This window comes from Tachyglossus aculeatus, chromosome 22, assembly GCF_015852505.1.
Source record: "Tachyglossus aculeatus isolate mTacAcu1 chromosome 22, mTacAcu1.pri, whole genome shotgun sequence".
Lineage (NCBI taxonomy): Eukaryota > Metazoa > Chordata > Mammalia > Monotremata > Tachyglossidae > Tachyglossus > Tachyglossus aculeatus.
Window position 1 is genome coordinate 31,000,369 of NC_052087.1, and position 18,117 is coordinate 31,018,485.

At 44.2% G+C, this 18,117-nt stretch overlaps 1 protein-coding gene across 1 annotated transcript; it reads left to right on the forward strand.

Moving 5' to 3' along the window:
- Positions 1 to 4,116: 4,116 nt before the first annotated feature.
- On the forward strand, positions 4,117 to 5,043 carry LOC119944003 (olfactory receptor 4S2-like). The gene has a single exon (XM_038765231.1). It carries the CDS (start codon positions 4,117 to 4,119, stop codon positions 5,041 to 5,043), a length of 927 nt encoding a protein of 308 aa, XP_038621159.1.
- The last annotated feature ends 13,074 nt before the right edge of the window (positions 5,044 to 18,117 follow it).

The window sequence follows — 18,117 nt, forward strand, 5'->3', positions numbered from 1 at the left end:
CACAGTGAGCACTCAATAAATATGATTGAATGAAGTGGCAGAGCCTGAATTAGAACCCATGACCCTCTGGCTCCCAGGCCCATGTACTATTATTATTATTATTACAGATGAGGGAATGGAAGCACAGGTTGTCTTCCCAGACTCAGAAGATTACCAGTGCTTTGGAACCAGATTAGAAGTCGAGTTTACTTTATCATACTGCTGTTCCTTTTAACCTGTCTCTGCTTTTACTTGGCCCATTCTTGATAAAAACCAGTTTCCTCTCTTTTCTTCTGCATTATAGGAAACTCAAGAACAGAACCCCATTCAGGTTAGCTATAGTATAAGGACTGGGGTTTCGTTGGAGAATTTTATATTGGCACCTTTCTCCCACACCTCTTGGCTTTTAATGCTTATTGATTGCACAGGGATAGATCTAGCCAGATTTGGAAGTTACTCAGTCTGGGGCAGGGCTAGGGAATTGCCCAATAGTTTTCAAAGTCATAAAAGGCAACAGCAGCTTGAATTGAGACTATGTTTTTCTTTCCAATTGTCTGTCTTTTTCACGCATCTAAATTCTCAGTCGAAGAGTCCGCACACCAGAGCACCCTGCAGAACACCTTGGGGGCGCTGAGGGATTCTCAGACTTTTATCCCCTGAACTCCTCTTCTTTCAGGAGAAAGAACGTCTCCTTGAGTTGAGTTTTCTCTGCCCTCCACTACCCTCAACGTCTCTGCCTCAGTTTCCTCATGTATGTTAAGAGGCTAATAAGACCTGCCTCACAAGCTGCTAGTTAGAATGGTTGTGAGGTATTTCATGGCTTTAAAAGGATTATTTAAATTCTTAATAAGAACTCATCAAGCAATATTGTTCTCCTTCCTTTACACTGCAACCATGGAGCCTCAGCAGGATGCAGTAATAACCAATTATATAGCAGTTTTCTCCAAGGAGCTCAAAGCACTTTACAGACATTATCAAATGAATCCTCCGAACATCGGAAAGCTGTCTTTTCCCAGTTTTAGTAGCCAGAAGAGTAGATTGTGAGCCCAGCGGGGGACAGGGTCTGTACCTGATCCCGTGATCTTGTCTCTACCTCATAGGTTCGCACAGTGCTTGCCACTTAGTAAGGCTTAATGAACACCTCAACGATCATAATGAGGGAGGCTAGGTAATGTGTCCAAAGTTAGGTTAGTCTGCAGTGTGCCAGGAACTGAGTTACTTGCTGCTTAAAGTTATTGGACTTTGTTGTCTGCCTAACCTAGGAGTCTGTCATTTATAAGTGTGAACTTTTCTCGCCTACCTTCAGCCCAAATCCTGATAGATTAGCGTGGTCTTCTGTGGAGGTCAGAACTCAGCTTAATCTGATCTGACAAAGTCATAGCTGGGGTAACTTGGGATGCGACTCCCGATCTACTCCCTGTGGAGTAGTGCTGATCGCTTGATTATGAGGCAGAATCTGAGCATACATTTGGGAGAAGGTTCATTTTCAATTGATTCATTGTCACCAGGCTGAGCAGCAAACTTCTGGGGGGGTATAATAGGTATCTCTCTTCACCATAAATCTCTGAAGAGTAGTATCACAAAGTGTGAATGCTCAGTCAGTCAAAGGTATTTATTGGTATTTATTGTTTACTGTGTGCAGAACACTGTACTAAGTGCTTGAGAGGGTACAATGCAACAGAATTGGTTGATATATTCCCTGCCCTTAGCTAACAGGCTATTGAGAGGTCCCAGGGTCTTACCTCTTGGGGATTCACCACCTATGTTTGAGTCTCACAGGAGAAAGACAACATTGAAGAATCAATAGACCCAGGAGTTTCTATTCACCAGATTAGAAATCATCATGGGAAGCACCAAATAACAACACAAACAGGAATCTAATTCAGTCAGAAGTCTAGATTGATGAGGTTGAAATAGATTGAAGAAAGGTTAAATTCCACTTTCTTTTCTGATTATTTTCAGAGAAATTTACCCTCACTATCGAATGAGAAAGAAAGGGTTAAAGTAGCCACTGCAGATTTTAAATGAGAGGAAAAGAGGTGATCTCCATTTGGAAAATTAATAGTGATGAATATCCTACAGATAATTTATCAAAAGGGATTGGCTTTTATGGTATTTGTTTAGGGATTTACAATCTGAACAGTGATTTTAACCTTTCAAAACTATGATTCCTTTGTTAATATTCTACATAGGTAAAATTTTGTGCTAATATCTTCAAGCCATGAGTACCTGACTCACTTGAGATATAATTTACATTCCTTTATCTTAGAATTATTTTGAGACAGTGCAGCAGTAGTGATTTTCTCTAGGTTTCCAGATTATGAGACTATATGGGATTAAATGTTCTCCCATTTAATCCCGGTTCCATCAATAGCCTGTTGTTTGACCGTGAGCAAGTCACTTAAATTCTCTGTGCTTCAGTATCCTCATCTGTTCAATGGGGATTCAGCAGTTCTCCCTCCTACTTGGACTGTGAGCCCCATGTCGGGCAGGGACTGAATCCAATCTGATTAACTCATATCAATCCCAGTGTTTAGAATGGTCTTTAACTGACACTTAACAATATAATTATAAAAATAATAATCTCCCATTGTATTCATTTAATCGATTTATTTAGTGCTTACAAAACACTGTACTAAGCGCTTGGGAGAGTACAGTAGAGAAAGAGTACAATTGTGCAATAGAAAGATTAATTTATCTTGGCATTCAAATTCAAGTATCTTCATTTTCTTGATCAACATGACTGTTAATTTTTTTTTCTATCAAAACAACAATTCTACCAGATGATGCAGAAGGGCTCTTTGTCCCTGTGTATCCAAAAGAGCTCATTCTCTCCTGTATGCACTAAGAAGAAAAACCTTCCTTTTTCTCTCTTAATCCCATCAGAGGATCAGGCTGAAGTCCTGAACATGCCCTGTTTACTACTGGGCTCTGCTCCCTTCATGTTCGTGAGGCAGAAGGCTTTCAGGGTGGCATTCCTGGTCTCCCTCCACACAGGCGTGCTTGGGCGATGGAGCTTCCTGATGCATTCTCTGAACAACTGTGGGCCCCACTGACCCAGGAGAGCAGCAGGCACATACAAAGCTGCTCTTGCACAGAGGAATTAGGTTCATCCCTCTAATAATAATATTGATAATAATAATTGTGGGATATGTTAAGTGCTTACTATGTGCCAAAGACTATTCGAGGCTCTAATGATCAGGTCAGACACCGTTCTTGTCTCTCATGGGATTTTCAGGCTTAGAGGGAGAAGAAGAATCCCTAATTTGCAGTTAAGGAAACTGAGGCACAGAAAAGTTAAGTTGAGTAGGTTGGCCTACTAGAAATGGCCTGGATTTGAATCCAGGTACTACCCCTTGCCAACTATGCGACCTGGTGCTAGGAATAATAACAGTAATGATAACTATTAATAGCAATTAGCAAATCATTTTTAATTCATTTACAGCATAACATTATATCATGTTACTAATAGATTGATGCATTTATGTACTACTAATATTTGTACTATACAAAATATATACTGTTGTAATATTGATTGATACAAAATATATACTGTTGTAATGTTGATTGATATTTTAGTATATAATCGATTCTAATCATTAATAATAATTTGGTATTTGTTAAGCACTTACTATGTACCAAGCACTGCATTAAATGATCTACAAGATCAGATTAGACACAATCCCTATCCCATATGGGGTTCACAGTCTAAATAGGGGGGAAAACAGATACTTAATCCCCATTTTACAGACAAGGCCATTGAGGTCCAGAGAAGTGAAGTGATTTCCCCAAAATCAGAGCAGACAAGTGAAAGAGCCAGGATTAGAAGCCAGGTCCTTCTGACTATCTCTCCTACTTTTCCTGCCCAAGGCTTTGGCTCAGATGCCCTGACAGTATGGAAGAGGTACAAAGATGACCTTTCTAAACAGGAGGCAACTTTTACTTATGGTAAACCTTTAGTAAATGAAACTCAAAGATGCATACTAAATAGATTCAGGATTCCATCCCCTTGACAACTGTGGTTTTTTTCCCTCAGGAACGGTGAGTCCATCTACATTACAATCACTGATGTCATTTCTGTTGTACCATTCTAGGGAAATTAATCACCTCCTATGCACTTTGCCATTTAAGAAATCCATGGAAAGGATAAACAATGTCACGGAATTTGTGCTCTTGGGATTTTCTCAGAACGTAGAAGTGCAGAAGGCATGTTTTGTGATATTTTTCTTCTTCTATGCCATCAACCTTTTGGGAAACAGCCTCATCATGCTGACCATCTGTTTTGGGAAACTCTACAGGTCACCCATGTACTTCTTCCTCATCTTTCTGTCTCTGATAGATGTTTTCTACTCCTCCTTCATGGCCCCCAAGATGATCAGAGACCTGATCTCAGAGAGGAAAACCATCTCCTTTGAGGGGTGTATGATGCAACTATTTAGTGTTCATTTCTTTGGTTCCACCGAGATCTTCCTCCTTACAGTGATGGCCTATGACCGTTACGTGGCCATCTGCAAACCCCTCCATTATGTGAAGATCATGAACTGGTCTGCATGCAATAAAATGCTTGTGGGCACATGGGTTGGGGGTTTCATCCACTCCGTCATTCAGTTGTCCCTGGTTGTCCGGCTGCCCTTCTGTGGCCCCAATGTGATCGATCACTATTTTTGCGATGTCCATCCCGTGCTGAAACTCGCCTGTGCCAACGCCTATGTTGCCAGTGTTGTAGACATGGCCAATACTGGGACGATCACTCTGGGTCCCTTTCTCATCTTGCTTTTCTCTTATTCCGTCATATTGTGGTCCCTGAGACATCAGAGCAAAGAAGGACGGCGAAAAGCTCTCTCTACCTGTGTTTCTCACATCATTGTGGTCATCATCTTCTTTGGTCCCTGTATTTTTATATACATGCGACCGGACGTCACCTTTTCAATAGATAAAATGGTTGCCATATTTTATACCATCATCACCCCCATGTTAAACCCTCTGATCTACACTCTGAGGAATGCAGTGGTGAAGAATGCCATGAAGAAGTTGTGGAGTAGGAAAGTGGTTTTGCAAAAGTGAAGTACTAAGCCACATGTTTGCATTTTGAAGGTCTAATTGGGCTTCAAACATCTTTTCGGTGCCTAGAGTTCAATTCACCTTACAAAGTCCTGCTGATACTTAGCAATAGTGATAACTGTGATATTTATTCCGCACTTACTATGTGCCAGGTACTGTACTAAGGGATGGGGTGGATATGAGGAGATTGGGTTGGACACAGTCCCTACCCCACATGGCGCTCACATTCTTAATCCCCATTTACAGATGAGGAAACTGAGGCACAAAGAAGAGAGGTGAGTTACCCAAGTTCACACGGCAGAATTTAGGGGGACTGGGATGAGAACCCAAGTTCTTCTGACTCTAAGTTCTGTACTCTGTCCACTACATCACACTGTTTCTCTAGCAATGCCCCCCTTCTTCCTTCTTTCCATCCTCACCATCTTCTAGCACTCCCCATACCCCTAAAGAAAAGCACAAAGAGAATAAATGCAGCAAACATCCTCAGAACTGCCCCACTACCACAGCTTCATGTGACAGCCAATCAAAGGGATGCAAAGGGACCACAATAGGTATTCAATTTCTTTTTAGTTTCTCCATTTGGTTCTCATTATTTGGCCTTAAAATCGTTTAAGGCCATGGGACCTCTTGTGCTCTATCCAGCCAAGAGCATATAGTGCTGTGCAAGACAACAGTGATGGGGGAGAATGACAAATGGAAGGTAAAATGGAAAATAAAGAAAATGAAGTGATCTGCTTTATGGCATTGATTAAATAAGGTATTAATTAACCACATTCTATGTGTTGAGCACCTAATTCATTACAAAGTGAACAGACTGTCTCTGATAGGTGTCACAGTCTGAATGACAGTTAATTGATAGATGAGGAAACTGAGGCACAGAGAGATTAGGTGATTTACCCAAGGACACACAGCTAGACAGTAACAGAACTAGAAGCCAGAACTCCTGATTCCCCACCCCATGCCCTTTCCACTAGGTGATCTTGGTGATCCCATGCTGTCTCCTCTAAAGAACAAGTGAACTTGTCTCAGTCATGATTCAATCAGCTGCAAAAACTGAAAGAGCCAAAATAAGCATTCTGGATAGCCCACCCACCAGTAGTGTGTGACTCTGCTGGGTGACCTTGCTGTGTCCCCATTTTGCAAATAAAAGAACTAAGGCACAGAGAAGATAAGTGATGTGCTCAAGACCATACAGCAGACAAGGGTGGAACTGAGATAAGTATTCAGGCTCCGAGACTCCTAAACCCATGTTCTTTCTGCTAGGCCATTTTCTTACGACAAACAAAGACAAACACTATCATTCCTATATAGAGTTAAATTTTATACAGTATTTATGTTATGTATATAATCTTTCTAATTGGCTTTTGTAAGCAGCTATTATTATGTATGCAGAATAATACTGTTTATAAATACCAACTTAAGTCACTTGCATGACTATGTAAGCATCCATAGAGTTGTAAGAGTTGGAGAAGCAGCGTGGATCAGTGGTAAGAGCCCGGGCTTGGGACTCAGAGGTTATGGGTTCTAATCCCAGCTCCATCACTTGTCAGCTGTGTGGCTTTGGGCAAGTCACTTCACTTCTCTATGCCTCAGTTACCTCATCTGTAAAATGGGGATGAAGACTGTGAGCCCCCCATGGGACAACCTGCTTATCTTGTAACCTCCCAGCACTTAGAACAATGCTTTCCATATAGTAAGTGCTTAACAAATGCCATTATTATTATTATTATTATTCCTAAGGAGAATATAAAAATGACAAACTAACCCAATGCTGGAATTTCACTTCCATTTTTACAAGCATTCAGATAGAGCACCCTGCCATTGTTCAGTGCAGAAAAACATCTACAGAGAGTTCACATGCCTTCACATGAAACTTCGATGATGAGATTAAAATATGAAGGAGAACTTCTTTGGAAGGCAGCATCTCTCAGATATTCATAACATAGAAAATGGGTGATAATCAATGCAAGAACCAGTGTGGCCTGATAGTCACAGAGCCTGGATTCTAATCCCAGCTCCACCACTTGTCTGCTGTATGATCTTGGTCAAGTCACTCATCTTCTCTGTGCCTCAGTTACCTTACCTACAAAATGGGGATTCACTACCTGTTGTCCCTCCTAGCGTGGGCATGAGCATAGGCCTGAGAGTCAGCCAGACCTCGGTTCTAATCCTCCTGCGCCACTTGTCTGCTGTGTAACCTTGAGCAAATCACTTCACTTCTCTGTGCCTCGGTTACCTCATCTGCAAAATGGGGATTATGATTGGGAGCCCCATGTGGGACACGGACTGTGTCCAACCCAATTTCCTTGTATCCACCCTAGCGCTTAGTACAGTGCCTGGTACACAGTAAGTGCTCAACAAAAACCACAATTATTTTCAAGTGCTTAATGCAGTGCTCTTCACACAGTAAGGGCTCAGCAAATATGAGTGATGTAACTGGGAGGCAGTTCAAATAAGGGGGTCAGCTGAGAGACGTTCAGTCATTTATTCTGACCCCTGAATTAGAGTGAAAAGTCAGGACACCTGGATTCTAATCCTCTGCCACTCCTCTGTTTGACTGTGGACAGGTCTCTTCGTTTCTCTGGGCCTAAGTGTCCTCATCTGTAAAATGGGGATTAAATGCCTGTTCTCCTTCCCCTCTAAACTGTGAGCCTCATGTGGGACAGAGACTGTATCAGTATCAGCGACAAAGGTAGAAGCCAGATTGGATGGAGTCAAGGGGGTAATTGGAGGAGAGGAAGTGGCGGCAGAGGATCTACACAACTCACCCAAGGAGTTTGGTTTGGAGAGGAATGGTAGAAGGGAGATGTGATGCTAACTGGAGGGAACCATGGGGTCAAGAGAGTTTCTTTAGGATAGTAGAGACATGAAATGTTTGAAAACAGTGGGGAAGGAATCATTGGAGAATGAATGGTTGAAGCTGGTGGTCAGGGATTGCAGGGGAGATCATTGTCCTCTCAGGAAGTGGTCCTCTCACTGGTATTGTAATCTCTAGGAGATCATGAGTTTCAGCAGGGCATCATGCAGGACTGCGTGGTCTCATCACATTTCCTGTCTCCCAGTGCTTCCATGAGAAGATATTGAGCTCTACTACCAGGCATCATTTTTACCTTTGGCTAGAGCAGGGAGAGCAGGCTGACCATCACAGCAAGGAACAGCAGACCCCAACTAAGATCAAATAAGAAATAGACATTCTTTTCTTATTGCAGAAAACCTAAATGTTTTTTCAAGTGTTCTTCTCAATTTTTAAATCCCATCAGCAGTTTGTATGTCATGAGAAATCATTGGCAGAAAATGAAAGTTTACTTGTACATATCTATTCTATTTATTTTATTTTGTTAGTATGTTGGGTTTTGTTCTCTGTCTCCCCCTTTTAGACTGTGAGCCCACTGTTGGGTAGGGACTGTCTCTATATGTTGCCAACTTGTACTTCCCAAGCACTTAGTACAGTGCTCTGCATACAGAAAGCGCTCAATAAATACGAATGATGATGATGATCATAATTATTATAATGATACTAATAAATAATATTTGTGGTATTTGTTAAACATTTACTTTGTGCCAGGCAATTTAATAAGTGCCGGGCTGAATACAATGAAATTGGGTTGGACCCAGTCCCTGTTCCACATGGGGCTCACAGTCTTAATCCCCATTTTACAGATGAGGTAACTGAGGTACAGAGCAGTGAAATTACTTGTCCAAGGTCACACAGCAGACAAGTGGTGTAGCCAGAATTAGAACCCATTACCTTCTGATTCCCAGGCCAGTGCTCTATCCACTATGCAGAGAAACAGCATAGCCTAATGGAAAGAGCTTTGGCCTAGGAGTCAGAGAACTGGGGCCTAATCCCAGATCCGCCATGTACGTGCTGTGTGACCTTGGGCTAGTCAGCTTCACTATAGTTTAGTTTCCTCATCTGTAAAATGGGGACTAAATATTTGTTCTTCAATTCATTTAGATGTGAGTCTCAAGGGGAAGAGAGATTTTGTCCAGTCTGATTATCCTGTATCCTCCCCAACATTTGGCAAAGTTTTAGTCTTTAATAAATACCACCTTTATTATTACTGGTCAAATTCCTGATATTTTTTTATAATTGATCTCAACTAATTTTGGGGCTTCCTTCCTTGCCTCTGAGATCTCTGAAGCCGACTGGAAGTTCCTCTAGGGAATAAGTCCCTGGCTCCTTTAATGGTCTTTAAATGGTCCTGTGGCAACTTAAAAGTTAGTTCACATAGTCATATAGTCAACTGTGAACAAGGAGAATCGCTTGGAGTAGACCTTGAGCCAGAGCTAAGAAATGACTTTTGTTGTTTTTTGGGTTTGAAAGAGATGTGGACTGGATGGAATTCTTTGAAATTGCAGGGCCAGGTGTTTTCAATACTATTAAATTTGTGTTCAATTGTCAAATTCACTTCTTTCTTAAAGAAAAAAACTGAATGATCCGCAATCTGTGAGAGTAAAGTCTATCTGACTTCTGGCTGCAAGGCAAGGTGTGTGATTCTGGGCACCTACATGTAAATGAATACTGGCCTGAAACTGCCCCTTCAGCTTTCATGGATTTTTGCCATTCATAAGGGTGCTGATGTGAAGAACAATGAACAAAATCCACAGATTGGTTTCAGCAGATTGGACAGATGAGACTTTTCAACCCTGGCTCTTCACAGTGTTTTTTTCTAAAGAGTGGGCCAGGATTTCTTCCCATCATATTCCTCCAGTTTCATTATTTGACCTGCTTGGAAGTAAGCCACGAGATGACATCCACATCCCTCTTCATGAAGGATTTTCATCTTGGTAAGGAAATTTCTCCTCTGTTTCACCTATAGTTTCCTTTAATTATTTTCATTGTGTCTCATTATCATTCTACCTTTGACCTGTTGATCATACTCTTCCCCTTGCCTGGAACTCTCTCCTTCTTCAAATTCAACAGAATGCAGCTTTCCCCACCCACAAAACACTTTCGAATTCGCACTGTTACAAGAGGCTTTGTCAATTTATTTCTAATATCTCCAGATTATAACCTCCTCTACTGCCATGTCAACACTTCTGCAATCAATCAGTCATTTATTTATTGAGCACTTACTATGTGCAGAGCACTGTACTAAGTGCTTGGGAGAGAACGTTACAACAGAATTAACGGACACATTCCCTGCCCAAAACAAGCTTACAGTATAAAGGGGGAGACGGATACTAATATGAATAAGTAATTTAAAATTCTGCATTGCCTAAACATTGGAGTTTTCACAAGTGCTTGAAGCATATAATAATAATAGTAATGAAATAATAACTGTGGTATTTGTTAAGCACTTATTAGGAGCCACGCACTGGACTAAATGCTGGGGTGGATACAAGATTATCAGGTCTACCATGGGGGTCACAGTCAAGGTAGGAGGGGGAACTGAGATGAGGGAACTGAGGCATTGAGAAGTAAAATGACTTGCCCAAGGCCAGACAGCAGAAAAGTGGAAAAGTGGCTAAGGAGGGATTAGAACCCAAGTCCTCTGACTCCCAGCCCAGTGCTCCTTCTACAAGACTACACTGCTTCTCCACTTATATTAATAGGTTACATACCCCATTTAATTAATTATGAACTCATGCACAAATCTCCGTTCTCCTACTGCCTGTACTTTATTTGCAAATTATTTTAGTGTCTGCCTAGCCCTTCTAGACTAGGAAGCAGTGTGACATTCATTAATTCATTCAATCATATTTTTTGAGCACTTACTGTGTGCAGAGCACTGTACTAAGTGCTTGGTAAGTACAAAGCAGCAACATATAGAGACGGTCCCTACCCAACAACGGGCTCACAGTCTAGAAGGGGGAAACAGACAACAAAACAAAATATGTAGACAGGTGTCAAAATCATCAGAATAAATAGAATTATAACTGTATGCACATCATTAACAAAATAAATAGAATAGTAAATATGTACAAGTAAAATAAATAGAGTAATAAATCTCTGCAAATATATACAAGTGCTTTGGGGAGGGGAAGGAGGTAGGACGGGGGGATGGGGAGTAGGAGAGGAAAAAGGGGGCTCAGTCTGGGAAGGCCTACTGGAGGAGGTGAGCTTTCAGTAGGGCTTTGAAGGGAGGAAGAGAGCTAGCTTGGCAGATGTGCAGAGGGAGGGCATTCCAGGCCAGTGGAAGGACATGGGCTGGGGATCGATGGTGGGACAAGCAGGAGCGAGGCACGTGAGGAGGTTAGCGGCAAAGGAGCAGACAGTGAGGGCAGGGCTGTAGAAGAAGAGAAGGGAGGTGAGGTAGGAGGGGGCAAGGGGATGGAGAGCCTTGAAGCTGAGAGTGAGGGGTTTTTGCTTGATTTATAGGTTGACAGGCAGCCGCTGTTGATTTTTGAGGCAGGGAGTAACATCAATCAATCAATCAATCAATCAATCGTATTTATTGAGCGCTTACTATGTGCAGAGCACTGTACTAAGCGCTTGGGAAGTACAGATTGGCAACACATAGAGACAGTCCCTACCCAACAGTGGGCTCACAGTCTAAAAGGGGGAGACAGAGAACAGAACCAAACATACCAACAAAATAAAATAGGATAGAAATGTACAAGTAAAATAAATAAATAAATAAATAAATAGAGTAATAAATATGTACAACCATATACACATATATACAGGTGCTATGGGGAAGGGAAGGAGGTAAGATGGGGGGATGGAGAGGGGGACGAGGGGGAGAGGAAGGAAGGGGCTCAGTCTGGGAAGGCCTCCTGGAGGAGGTGAGCTCTCAGCAGGGCCTTGAAGGGAGGAAGAGAGCTAGCTTGGCGGCGGGGCAGAGGGAGGGCATTCCAGGCCCGGGGGATGACGTGGGCCGGGGGTCGATGGCGGGACAGGCGAGAACGAGGTACAGTGAGGAGATTAGCGGTGGAGGAGCGGAGGTTGCGGGCTGGGCAGTAGAAGGAGAGAAGGGAGGTGAGGTAGGAGGGGGCGAGGTGATGGAGAGCCTTGAAGCCCAGGGTGAGGAGTTTCTGCCTGATGCGCAGATTGATTGGTAGCCACTGGAGATTTTTGAGGAGGGGAGTAATATGCCCAGAGCGTTTCTGGACAAAGATAATCCAGGCAGCAGCATGAAGTATGGATTGAAGTGGAGAGAGACACGAGGATGGGAGATCAGAGAGAAGGCTGGTGCAGTAGTCCAGACGGGATAGGATGAGAGCTTGAATGAGCAGGGTAGCAGTTTGGATGGAGAGGAAAGGGCGGATCTTGGCAATGTTGCGGAGCTGAGACCGGCAGGTTTTGGTGACGGCTTGGATGTGAGGGGTGAATGAGAGAGCGGAGTCGAGGATGACACCAAGGTTGCGGGCTTATGAGACGGGAAACATGCCCAGAGCGTTTCTGTACAAAGATAATCCAGGCAGCAGAATGAAGTATAGACTGAAGCAGGGAGAGACAGGTGGATGGGAGATGAGAGAGGAGGCTGATGCAGTAATCTAGTCAGCATAGGATGAGAAATTGAACCAGCAAGGGGAGGAAAGGGCAGATCTTCACCATGTTGTGCAGGTGGGACCGGCAGGTTTTGGTGATGGATTGGATGTGTGGGGTGAACAAGAGAGCAGAGTTGAGGATGACACCAAGGTTGCAAGCTTGTGAGATGGGAAGGATGGTAGTGCTATCCACAGTGATAGAAAAGTCAGGGAGAGAACTGGGTTTGGGAGGGAAGATAAGGAGTTCAGTCTTGGACATATTGAGTTTTAGATGGCAGGGAGACATCCAGATGGAGATGTCCTGAAGTCAGGAGGAGATACGAGCCTGGAGGGAGGGAGAGAGAGCATGGGCAGAGATGTAGATTTGGGTGTTATCAGCGTAGAGATGATATTTGAAGCCGTGAGAGCGAATGAGTTCACCAAGGGAGTGAGTGTAGATAGATAATAACAGGGGACCAAAAACTGACCCCTAAGGAACTCCTACAGTAAGGGGATGGGAGAGGGAGGAGGAGCCTGCAAAAGAGACTGAGAATGAACAGCCGGAGAGATAAAAGGAGAACCAGGAGAGGACAGGAAACCATTCCTTTCCAAACTCCTTGAACGAGTTGTCTACACTCGCTGCCTAGAATTCCTCAACAACAACTCTCTCCTCGACCGCCTCCAGTCTGGCTTCCATCCCCTACATTCCACGGAAACTGCCCTCTCAAAGGTCACCAGTGACCTCCTGCTTGCCAAATCCAACGGCTCATACTCTGTCCTAATCCTCCTCGACCTCTCAGCTGCCTTTGACACTGTGGACCACCCCCTTCTTCTCAACACGCTATCTGACCTTGGCTTCACAGACTCCGTCCTCTTCTGGTTCTCCTCTTACCTCTCCGGTCGTTCTTTCTCAGTCTCTTTTGCAGGCTCCTCCTCCCCCTCCCATCCTCTTACTGTGGGGGTTCCCCAAGGTTCAGTGCTTGGTCCCCTTCTGTTCTTGATCTACACGCACTCCCTTGGTGACCTCATTCGCTCCCACAGCTTCAACTATCATCTCTATGCTGATGACACCCAGATCTACATTGCTGCCCCTGCTCTCTCCCCCTCTCTCTAGGCTCACATCTCCTCCTGCCTTCAGGACATCTCCATCTGGATGTCTGCCCGCCACCTAAAGCTCAACATGTCGAAGACTGAACTCCTTGTCTTCACTCCCAAACCTTGCCCTCTCCCTGACTTTCCCCATCTCTGTTGACGGCACTACCATCCTTCCCGTCTCACAAGCCCGCAACCTTGGTGTCATCCTCGACTCCGCTCTCTCATTCACCCCTCACATCCAAGCCGTGACCAAAACCTGCCGGTCTCAGCTCCACAACATTGCCAAGATCCGCCCTTTCCTCTCCATCCCAACCGCTACCCTGCTCATTCAAGCTCTCATCCTATCCCGTCTGGACTACTGCATCAGCCTTCTCTCTGATCTCCCATCCTCGTGTCTCTCTCCACTTCAATCCATACTTCATGCTGCTGCCCGGATTATCTTTGTCCAGAAATGCTCTGGGCATATCACTCCCCTCCTCAAAAATCTCCAGTGGCTACCAATCAATCTGCGCATCAGGCAGAAACTCCTCACCCTGGGCTTCAAGGCTCTCCATCACCTCGCCCCCTCCTACCTCCCCTCCCTTCTCTCCTTCTACAGCCCAGCCCACACCCTCTGCTCCTCCGCCGCTAATCTCCTCACCGTACCTCGCTCTCGCCTGTCCCGCCATCGACCCCCGGCCCACGTCATCCCCCAGGCCTGGAATGCCCTCCCTCTGCCCCTCCGCCAAGCTAGCTCTCTTCCTCCCTTCAAGGCCCTGCTGAGAGCTCACCTTCTCCAGGAGGCTTTCCCAGACTGAGCCCCTTCCTTCCTCTCCCCCTCGTCCCCCTCTCCATCCCCCCCATCTTACCTCCTTCCCTTCCCCACAGCACCTGCATATATGTATATATGTTTGTACATATTTATTACTCTATTTATTTATTTATTTTATTTGTACATATCTATTCTATTTATTTTATTTTGTTAGTATGTTTGGTTTTGTTCTCTGTCTCCCCCTTTAAGACTGTGAGCCCACTGTTGGGTAGGGACTGTCTCTATATGTTGCCAAGTTGTACTTCCCAAGCGCTTAGTACAGTGCTCTGCACATAGTAAGCGCTCAATAAATACGATTGATGATGATGATGATGATGACAGAGTCTGTGAAGCCAAGGTTTTATAGTGTGTTGAGGTGATGCGGGTGGCGCACAGTGTCAAAGGCAGCTGAGAGGTCGAGGAGGATTAGGATAGAGTAGGAGCCATTGGATCTGGCATGAATGAGGTCATTTGTGACCTTTGAAAGGGCAGTTGTGGTGGAATTTAGGGGACAGAAGCCAGATTGGAGGGAGTCTAGGTGACAGTTGGAGTTGAGGAATTCGAGGTAGCAAGTGCAGAAGACTCATGCTACATATGTAAAGAGACGAATACCATGTCAAACAGACCTGAGTTTAGCTAATATGTAATCACTACCTGGGCACAAATACTTTCCCAAGTATAATTATTTTTCTATCTGCCCAATGTTCACACAGTGAGAAAATGTCGAGAGTCCCTGAAGGCTCAACTGTTACCCTTGATTTTCATTTTGTGGAGTCCTGGTTCTGATGAAATAACTGAGCAGTTGTCTAAGAATTTAGGGAACCGGTTTCATTTAGTTTCGGTGGCCTGGCAAAAGTAATTTTGGAGTTGTCTATTTCCCAATCTGTGGCTGAATATCTGTCTGGAGCCTTCTGTTAGAGAAGCAGCGTGGCTCAGTGGAAAGAGCATGAGTTTTGGAGTCAGAGGTCATGGGTTCAAATTCTGGCTCTGCCAATTGTCAGCTGTGTAACTTTGGGCAAGTCACTTCACTTCTGTGTGCCTCAGTTACCCCATCTGGAAAATGGGGATTAAGAATGTGAGCCCCCTATGGGACACCCTGATCACCTTGTAACCTCCCCAGTGCTTAGAACAGTGCTTTGCACACAATAAGTGCTTAATAAATGCCATTATAATTATTATTATTGTTATTAGTGTTAATATTCAATGGCATTTATTGAGCACTTACTGAGTGCTAGGTGAAGTATTAAGCACTAGTCATATGGGACTCGAACCAGGGGTCCCGAGCCTAGAGAAATCAGTTCTTTCTTCTTAACAGTGTTTTCAGTGAACAGGTGAAGCAATCCTGCTTAATTTGGAAATTTTTCTCCTTTATTTCTACTTCAAACTCCTTCCTAAGTTGCGTGCCTTATTGAAGAAAACCATGCCTATCAATGTCTTCGAGTCCAATTAAAAAATCACAAATAAAAGGTCAGACTTCAGGAGTCAAAAAGCATGATCAGGTTTGGTTCATTTGAGAGAACTCTAGAAAGTGACCATGAAGATATGGGTGTCTCGTCTTATTGATTGTGTTTCAATATTTTATCATTTCAGGCAAAGTCACAACTTCCAGGAAGAGCCTTTGGTGACTTCATGGAAAACCAGAACAATATTTCAGAATTAATTCTCTTGGGACTTTCCCCAAATCCTATGGGGCAGGTTATCTGTTTTGGGCTGTTTCTGCTCCTTTATATTGGCATTGTGATGGGAAATCTGCTCATTCTCCTCACCATCCAGTTCAGCCACCTAGAGAAGCAGCGTGGCTCAGTGGAAAGAGCCCCGGGCTTTGGAGTCAGAGGTCATAGTTCAAATCCCAGCTCTGCCAATTGTCAGCTGTGTTACTTTGGGCGAGTCACTTCACTTCTCTGTGCCTCAGTTTTCTCATCTGTAAAATGGGGATGAAGACTGTGAGGCCCCTGTGGGACAACCTGATCACCTTGTAACACCTTGTAACCTCCCCAGCACTTAGAACAGTGCTTTGCACATAGTAAGCACTTAATAAATGCCATTATTCTTCTTATTATTAATCAATCAGCTGAAGTATTTCTTCCTCAGTTACCTGTCCCTTGTGGTTCTCTGCTACACCTCCACCATCTCCCCGAAACTCATCGCTGAGTTGATGGTGGGGAGGAGGACCATTTCCTTCCCCAGCTGTATGACCCAGCTTTTTGCTTCTCACTGTGGTGGTGTTGAACTCTTCATCCTGGTGTGGATGGCTTATGATCGTTTCGTGGCCATCTGCAAGCCACTGCACTATATGGTCGACATGAACCGGCAGGCGAGTAACAGCATATTGCTTCGCGCCTGTGTCGTGGAATTGGTGCATTCGATGGCTCAGTTACTCCTCACCCTCCAGTTGCCCTTCTGTAGGCCCCATCAGATCGATCACTATTTTTGTGATGTGAACCCCCTGCTAAAACTCACCTGCATTGACACCTATGTTGTAGGCCTCTTGGTGGTGGCTAACACAGGAATGATCACCATGCTCACCTTTGTGGTGTTACTTATTTCTTACATAGTCATAATAGTTTCCCTAAGAACATGCTCCCCTCACAGTTGGCGCAAGGCCCGGTCCACCTGCAGTTCCCATATGTACGTCCAGTCACCACCTTCATGGCAGACAAAGTGCTTGCTGTGTTTGACACCATAATCGTCCCCATGTTCAACCCTCTCATTTACACGTTGAGAAATAGACATGAAAAGTGCCATCAGGAAGGTGTGGAGCAGGAGGGTGATTTCTGGAGGGAAATAAATGTTTTCTTGCTTCTGATTCCCATTGCACGTTCCCTCATTCAATCCTGTTTATTGAGTGCTTACTGTGTGCAGAGCACTGTATTAAGCACTTGGCAAGTACAATTCAGCAACAAAGAGAGACAGTCCCTGCCCACAACGGGCTCACAGGCTAGAGTGTCCTTCAGCATCCCTAATCTGTTTGTTCACACCAAAGCAGCATGGCCTAATGGCTAGAGCAACAGCCTTTAAGTTAGGAGGACCTGGGTTCTAATTCTGAATCCACCACTTGTCTGCTGTGGGACCTTGGGCAAGTCACTTAACTTCTTTGGGCCTCAGTTACCTCTTCTGTAAAATGGGGATTCAGATTGTGAGCCCCATGAGGGACAAGGACTGTGTCCAACCAGATTAGGTTGTTTATGTACCAGTGCTTAATACAGTCTCTGGCACACATAAGCACAAAAAAAACCCAACCCTGTCCACTCCCTACAATCTGCAGGGCTCGTGTTTTTTGTTTCTGAAGGAATTTTAATGGTTTTAACTGCTGCTCTATTGTCCCTGCGAGGACCATTGCAGGGTTTCCTAAGCTGATATGGCACTGTACCAAAAGTATATCTTCCCATCGCAGCTTGTAGCCCCTCAGTTAAACAAGGGCTCTCTTAGGGCACTAGCTCTCTTGTCTTGAGGCTGAATCATTTCTTGAGTTGCCAGAACGGTAACCCAGGGTCATGCCAAGAGAACTAGTCCACAGTTGGCCCCAGTGGTCCAGAGGACTCTCAGGGGGATAGCTTAGTCCTGCAATCTTCCTGAGGTTTCCAATTCATTAGACTGGAAAGTTGAGAGAAAGATGAAACAACAGGAAACAGAGGTCACGCCTTATTTTTCTTGTCCCTCAACAGCAGCCTTCTTTTTTTTGCCTTTCCTTCTTCTCACTTGCTCCTTCTGATTCTCACTGCTGACGATATTTGATATTACCGCTGACTGGCTCACAATACAAATGAAAGAAAAAG